The sequence below is a fragment of the Penaeus japonicus genome, unplaced genomic scaffold, assembly GCF_977035675.1.
Source record: "Penaeus japonicus unplaced genomic scaffold, GWHDUDI00000001_assembly GWHDUDI00000002, whole genome shotgun sequence".
Taxonomy (NCBI): Eukaryota; Metazoa; Arthropoda; class Malacostraca; order Decapoda; family Penaeidae; genus Penaeus; species Penaeus japonicus.
This window is the reverse complement of record NW_028234404.1, coordinates 13152602-13160101: the sequence shown is the minus strand read 5'-3', so window position 1 is coordinate 13160101 and position 7500 is coordinate 13152602. Positions and strand designations below refer to the sequence as shown.

General features: G+C 44.7%; 2 protein-coding genes across 2 annotated transcripts in view; one reads left to right on the top strand and one right to left on the bottom strand.

Moving 5' to 3' along the window:
* LOC122262200 (retinol-binding protein pinta) overlaps positions 1 to 6233 on the top strand; it is a 14760-nt gene extending 8527 nt beyond the window's left edge. The window contains exons 5-6 of the mRNA XM_086547668.1: positions 960 to 1084; positions 4976 to 6233. Coding sequence (XP_086403794.1) covers positions 960 to 1084; positions 4976 to 5234 — 384 coding nt within the window. The 3' untranslated portion in view covers positions 5235 to 6233. The remainder of the gene's footprint in view (positions 1 to 959; positions 1085 to 4975) is intronic.
* Positions 6234 to 6436: 203 nt separating this feature from the next.
* The window catches only part of LOC122262199 (uncharacterized), a 9588-nt gene continuing 8524 nt past the window's right edge, over positions 6437 to 7500 (bottom strand). Inside the window, exons 2-3 of the mRNA XM_086547652.1 lie at positions 7165 to 7500; positions 6437 to 6843 (exon numbers count right to left, since the gene is read on the bottom strand). The exon at positions 7165 to 7500 is cut by the window's right edge and continues 1033 nt beyond it. Coding sequence (XP_086403778.1) covers positions 6606 to 6843; positions 7165 to 7500 — 574 coding nt within the window. The 3' untranslated portion in view covers positions 6437 to 6605. The remainder of the gene's footprint in view (positions 6844 to 7164) is intronic.

Sequence of the window (7500 nt, the reverse complement as noted above, 5' to 3'; positions counted from 1 at the left end):
TATTAGACTAACTCATGTTACAAGATAGCGAAAGAGAAAACAAAGTAAATTAACATTAATGAAAATAAGTCTTTCATAAGTCAGAGATGAAACCCGATGTACAAGAGACAATGTCGTTCTTGTGAGGTTATCTTGAGATAAGTTATCTGTGTGAGGCTCGCATGTGCTGAATCACTCGCTCCCTCCCTCCCTCTGTGCCAGAGACCTTTGGGACAGTGAGGCGTTCACCCCCCCACCCCTTCTCCCACCCCATCCCCCACCCTATCCCCCACCCTCAACCCTCATGCCAAACGATGCTGAAATTTGTCTTATTAATTCATTTTATGATTGTTTGGGAGAGGAAGTGTGAATCATCAAAAATCGACCCAGAAAGAACTTGATATTGAAACACAAAATTAGAATGATTACATTGTTTTCTCCTCGCTATTTTGAATAATAATGCCTGCAAAATTTGCATGTAATCGTTACTGTCAACTAATATGTTATCGAACTGACAAAGGTCACGTGTTATCACTAGTCTACTATCGGAAATACAAGAGGAAGACATTAATTCAGATACTCGGATGAACTGACGAATCAATAGATCAATAGGAGAGTATTCCATTATTCCTTCCTTCACACTATAGATAGATAGATAGATAGATTAACCAAAGAACAGATGAATTAACAGGTAAACAGATAAACAGGCAGATTAATAAATCGATGGATAAATAAGAAAACAAAAATATCAAACTGGAGAGAAAAAGAAGAAGAAAAAAAAAACACGTAACATTCCCACTCATTTGAAAGAAAGAAAGAAAGAAAATAAAATACCCATTATATCTCGAACTCATCCTCACTAATTCAATTTCGAAATATTTCTAACCCAATCATATACGATCCTTATTCATCCATTTTTATTCTCTTTTTCTTTTTTATTCAAAACTTGCTAATAACCGACCCATTTCCTTTGTCCTCAGGAAGGCTACCCATTCCGACCCAAAGGCGTTCACTACATCAACACACCACAGGCCTTCGATGCTCTGTTTAACCTCTTTAAGCCCTTGATGCGGGAGAAAATGAAGAAGAGGGTGAGACTCAGGCGTTTATTAATGATGGTGATAATGATGGTGATGGTGATGATGATGGTCATGGTGATAATGATAAGAATGATGATAATGGGGATAATGATAGTAGTAGTATTAATGATGATAGTGATTCTGATGATAATTATAGTAATGGTATTAATGATGATAAGGATTATGATGATGGTGATAATGATAGTAATGGTAATGAGAGTAATGGTAGTAATAAAGATAATAGTACAGATAGAAGGTAATAATCTATTTCAGACCATTGATGCGCATGTCCTGTCTCTTTTTCCTTGTCTCTCTCACTTTCTCACCATCTATCTTTCTATCTATTTGCTCATCTCCTCGTACGTCTGTCTGTCTTCCTGCTCAGTCTTCTTCTTTCCTTCTGTGTGTATGTGTGCGGGAGGGGGGGGGGGGGGGGGGGGGGGGGGGGGTTGTGTGTGTGTGTGTGTGTGTGTGTGTGTGTGTGTGTGTGTGTGTGTGTGTGTGTGTGTGTGTGTGTGTGTGTGTGTGTGTGTGTGTGTGTGTGTGTGTGTGTGTGTGTGTGTGTGTGTGTGTGTGTGTGTGTGTGTGTGTGTGTGTGTGTGTGTGTGTGTGTGTGTGTGTGTGTGTGTGTGTGTGTGTGTGTGTGTGTGTGTGTGTGTGTGTGTGTGTGTGTGTGTGTGTGTGTGTGTGTGTGTGTGTGTGTGTGTGTGTGTGTGTGTGTGTGTGTGTGTGTGTGTGTGTGTGTGTGTGTGTGTGTGTGTGTGTGTGTGTGTGTGTGTGTGTGTGTGTGTGTGTGTGTGTGTGTGTGTGTGTGTGTGTGTGTGTGTGTGTGTGTGTGTGTGTGTGTGTGTGTGTGTGTGTGTGTGTGTGTGTGTGTGTGTGTGTGTGTGTGTGTGTGTGTGTGTGTGTGTGTGTGTGTGTGTGTGTGTGTGTGTGTGTGTGTGTGTGTGTGTGTGTGTGTGTGTGTGTGTGTGTGTGTGTGTGTGTGTGTGTGTGTGTGTGTGTGTGTGTGTGTGTGTGTGTGTGTGTGTGTGTGTGTGTGTGTGTGTGTGTGTGTGTGTGTGTGTGTGTGTGTGTGTGTGTGTGTGTGTGTGTGTGTGTGTGTGTGTGTGTGTGTGTGTGTGTGTGTGTGTGTGTGTGTGTGTGTGTGTGTGTGTGTGTGTGTGTGTGTGTGTGTGTGTGTGTGTGTGTGTGTGTGTGTGTGTGTGTGTGTGTGTGTGTGTGTGTGTGTGTGTGTGTGTGTGTGTGTGTGTGTGTGTGTGTGTGTGTGTGTGTGTGTGTGTGTGTGTGTGTGTGTGTGTGTGTGTGTGTGTGTGTGTGTGTGTGTGTGTGTGTGTGTGTGTGTGTGTGTGTGTGTGTGTGTGTGTGTGTGTGTGTGTGTGTGTGTGTGTGTGTGTGTGTGTGTGTGTGTGTGTGTGTGTGTGTGTGTGTGTGTGTGTGTGTGTGTGTGTGTGTGTGTGTGTGTGTGTGTGTGTGTGTGTGTGTGTGTGTGTGTGTGTGTGTGTGTGTGTGTGTGTGTGTGTGTGTGTGTGTGTGTGTGTGTGTGTGTGTGTGTGTGTGTGTGTGTGTGTGTGTGTGTGTGTGTGTGTGTGTGTGTGTGTGTGTGTGTGTGTGTGTGTGTGTGTGTGTGTGTGTGTGTGTGTGTGTGTGTGTGTGTGTGTGTGTGTGTGTGTGTGTGTGTGTGTGTGTGTGTGTGTGTGTGTGTGTGTGTGTGTGTGTGTGTGTGTGTGTGTGTCTGTCTGTCTGTCTGTCTGTCTGTCTGTCTGTCTGTCTGTCTGTCTGTCTGTCTGTCTGTCTGTCTGTCTGTCTGTCTGTCTGTCTGTCTGTCTGTCTGTCTGTCTGTCTGTCTGTCTGTCTGTCTGTCTGTCTGTCTGTCTGTCTGTCTGTCTGTCTGTCTGTCTGTCTGTCTGTCTGTCTGTCTGTCTGTCTGTCTGTCTGTCTGTCTGTCTGTCTGTCTGTCTGTCTGTCTGTCTGTCTGTCTGTCTGTCTGTCTGTCTGTCTGTCTGTCTGTCTGTCTGTCTGTCTGTCTGTCTGTCTGTCTGTCTGTCTGTCTGTCTGTCTGTCTGTCTGTCTGTCTGTCTGTCTGTCTGTCTGTCTGTCTGTCTGTCTGTCTGTCTGTCTGTCTGTCTGTCTGTCTGTCTGTCTGTCTGTCTGTCTGTCTGTCTGTCTGTCTGTCTGTCTGTCTGTCTGTCTGTCTGTCTGTCTGTCTGTCTGTCTGTCTGTCTGTCTGTCTGTCTGTCTGTCTGTCTGTCTGTCTGTCTGTCTGTCTGTCTGTCTGTCTGTCTGTCTGTCTGTCTGTCTGTCTGTCTGTCTGTCTGTCTGTCTGTCTGTCTGTCTGTCTGTCTGTCTGTCTGTCTGTCTGTCTGTCTGTCTGTCTGTCTGTCTGTCTGTCTGTCTGTCTGTCTGTCTGTCTGTCTGTCTGTCTGTCTGTCTGTCTGTCTGTCTGTCTGTCTGTCTGTCTGTCTGTCTGTCTGTCTGTCTGTCTGTCTGTCTGTCTGTCTGTCTGTCTGTCTGTCTGTCTGTCTGTCTGTCTGTCTGTCTGTCTGTCTGTCTGTCTGTCTGTCTGTCTGTCTGTCTGTCTGTCTGTCTGTCTGTCTGTCTGTCTGTCTGTCTGTCTGTCTGTCTGTCTGTCTGTCTGTCTGTCTGTCTGTCTGTCTGTCTGTCTGTCTGTCTGTCTGTCTGTCTGTCTGTCTGTCTGTCTGTCTGTCTGTCTGTCTGTCTGTCTGTCTGTCTGTCTGTCTGTCTGTCTGTCTGTCTGTCTGTCTGTCTGTCTGTCTGTCTGTCTGTCTGTCTGTCTGTCTGTCTGTCTGTCTGTCTGTCTGTCTGTCTGTCTGTCTGTCTGTCTGTCTGTCTGTCTGTCTGTCTGTCTGTCTGTCTGTCTGTCTGTCTGTCTGTCTGTCTGTCTGTCTGTCTGTCTGTCTGTCTGTCTGTCTGTCTGTCTGTCTGTCTGTCTGTCTGTCTGTCTGTCTGTCTGTCTGTCTGTCTGTCTGTCTGTCTGTCTGTCTGTCTGTCTGTCTGTCTGTCTGTCTGTCTGTCTGTCTGTCTGTCTGTCTGTCTGTCTGTCTGTCTGTCTGTCTGTCTGTCTGTCTGTCTGTCTGTCTGTCTGTCTGTCTGTCTGTCTGTCTGTCTGTCTGTCTGTCTGTCTGTCTGTCTGTCTGTCTGTCTGTCTGTCTGTCTGTCTGTCTGTCTGTCTGTCTGTCTGTCTGTCTGTCTGTCTGTCTGTCTGTCTGTCTGAGAAACTACATTTGGGATTTGATTCGAGTGCCCTTCTATTGTAACTTGTTCCTTTTCATATATGCAAACAATGTCGCATATGACTTTTTTAGTTCCTTTTCATATATGCAAACAATGTTGCATATGACTTTTTTAGTTCCTTTTCATATATGCAAACAATGTTGCATATGACTTTTTTAGTTCCTTTTCATATATGCAAACAATGATGTATATTTTTTTCAAACAATGTTGGATATGAATGTTTCTAATAAGAAAGATCCTTACGGCTAATTCATAAATATTGTTTACATCGTTTTTCCTCTTTTGGTTGACTTGCACTTTTTTCAGTATGTACATATCAACTGATGGAAATTCAATAATAGTAATGTTATTACATTTGGTATATTTTGATATAGTGGTATTTCATTGCCAAATAGACCATGTATTCCATTTTCCCCGTTCCTTATCTTTCTCTTTCTCTTTCTTTCTTTCTCTTTATTTTTCTTTTTCCCTTTCTCTTTCTCTTTCTCTTTCTCTTTCTCTTTCTCTTTCTCTTTCTCTTTCTCTTTCTCTTTCTCTTTCTCTTTCTCTTTCTCTCTCTCTCTCTCTTTTATCCCTACTTCTCCCCCACCCCCACCCCTCTCCCTCTCTCTCTCTTTTCCTCACCCTCTCTCCACACTACCCACACTTTCCCCATATCCCATCTCCAACCTCCCACCCTCTCAATTTCCGTCCTACAGTCTCCCACCTCCCTTTGCCTCTCCGACTTCCCTTTGTCTCACACACTCCTCCCTCCTCCCTCCTTCCTCAGACGAATGGCTTCGGAAGATGGACGAGCACCGCGCCTGGTTCCTGCAGGACGAAAAACACAAGGCGGACGAGTCGAGACGTCCCGGCAAACCCAAGACGACGGCGGATCTCTTCGGCACCGAGGGGTCCTTCAGGAAACTGGACTTCGACTAGATACCCACTCGCCTCTCTCTCTCTCTTTTTTTTTTCTCTCTCTCTCTCTTCTTCTTCATGTAGTTAATTTATTGTAATCTCTCCATGCAGAGCGTCGTCCCGTGTGTGTGTGTGTGTGTGTGTGTGTGTGTGTGTGTGTGTGTGTGTGTGTGTGTGTGTGTGTGTGTGTGTGTGTGTGTGTGTGTGTGTAAGCAGGTTGATAGAGTGAGGGTGAATGTGAATTGAGTGGGTATGGAGAAGAGAGTGTGAGAAAATGAGACAAGGAGAAAGTGAATAGAGTAGGAGAGAAACAAGACAGTATACTAGAGAAAGCGAGAGTGGTAAGCGAGATGGAAAGAGGGCGAGTGAGGTATAGCGAGTGAATTCACGAGCGAGTGATGGAGCGAACGAGCAAGCGAATGGCTAAGAATTTACAAGTTTATTAAGAAATTTGGGCGAGCGAGCGAAAGCGAGAGAATGAAGAATATACTGAACATCAGTTCCTTACTAAAAAAAAAATCTTTTAAGATAGTTATCAAAGCTATTAGTAGTTGCGGCGACGTAAAACACAAGCTCTCTATTACAGTTTTAGCTGATATGCTAATCGGTTGTCTCATAACTATTCTAGATTTGATATTATCCACAACGTTTTAATCAATGTGCAATTTTAAGCGTGCATTAGGAAACATTATAGGACTATTGTTGTAATTATAACTGAAAATAGGCTTCAACGGCCCACATATAAATTTTCATATTACTGTATCACTTCGTAATGAGCCGGCAGTATAACACAGCAATAAGGTTTAATGTCATTTAAGAAGATATTGTCCCAAAGTCTTCTTGTCTCGAATCCGAAATGGTACAGAACTTTTATTCGTCTTTTTTCTTCAGTATCTCCAAGTATGGTTTAGTTTTTAAAATATTTAAGGAGTCTATGTATGTAACATTCCATCGGTGCGGATGTGTATGGTGTGTGTTCTTTGTAAATCTCTGTATTTTTAAATATATAAAATTATACACCATTAATTGTTTTGTTTTCCATTCGAACTACATTATAGATTCCAAGACTTCAAATATTCCTCAGAGACAAATCTTGATCTTAAGAATCGCCTGAGATTTTTCAGCTGTGTAGACTTAATGATTATAGGCAACACCTGGTGCCATTAAGTGACAGCCTCGCCCCGAGAGGCTCTCAGTGGAAGGAATAAGATAAACTAACCATGCGCAGTAAAGAGCGAATTCATATAAAATTAATGTATTGATAAAAACAGGACCTGCCACATCATGGCTCGCGAGGGCAAAGCAGCAGGTGTCACAGGGTCAAAGTAATTCGTTAGTTGAAGGGAATGCAACAGGGATGACAAGCACAACGTAAAACACTACAGCAGATACTCAGAGACCCAAACTAGCGATGTATTCCGGGTGGTGTTCGCGGACGTGGCGCACCAGACGATGCGCCTTGCAGCCTTTGAAGTTCTGCAGGCACACCGGGCACGCCATGGCACGCCCCGTCTCGTGCTGACGGGCGTGCCGCTCCGCCTGCTCCTCCGACTCGAAGTTCTCCTCCCCGCACGCACCGCACATCCACCCGCCTGACGCCGTGGCCTGCACGTGGCGAGACACGCGCGTGCTCTGCACAAATTACCACTACCATCAAACATAAACACAATACACACACATTAAAACAAAACACACCCAAGCACAATTCAACAGAAAAAACAACACCATCAAACAAAAACCACACCACACAAAAAACCAAAATAACAGCTAACCCCAAAACACATAACAACAACAGAAATTGCACATATATAACGACGACAACATAAAAACTAACCAATAGATACAACTTGATATGGACGAATATCAAATAAAACTAAAAATGAAAAATACAAATGTTCACCACATCAAATCAAAACAAACATAAAAATACAAAAAACAATAAAAACAAAACCACACCTCCGTCACCATGTGCACGATCCGATCCGACGGGTGACGGAAACCTCGGCCGCACCGCGTGCACGGGAACGGCTTGGCCCCGGAGTGCACGCGGCGGTGGGCGTTGAGGTTGGGGCCGCGGGTGAAGCCGATCCCGCACACCTCGCACACGAAGGGGCGCTCGCCCGTGTGCGAGTACATGTGCAGCTTCAGCTTGTACTTGCTCTCGTACTTCTTGTGGCAGATGTAGCACTCCGCGTTCTTCTCTCTCGTGTACTTGAAGTTGGACATGGTGCGCACCATGCGCCGCCGCGGGGGGTCTGGAAGGCCCTCCCCGGCGTAGGAGGGCCGG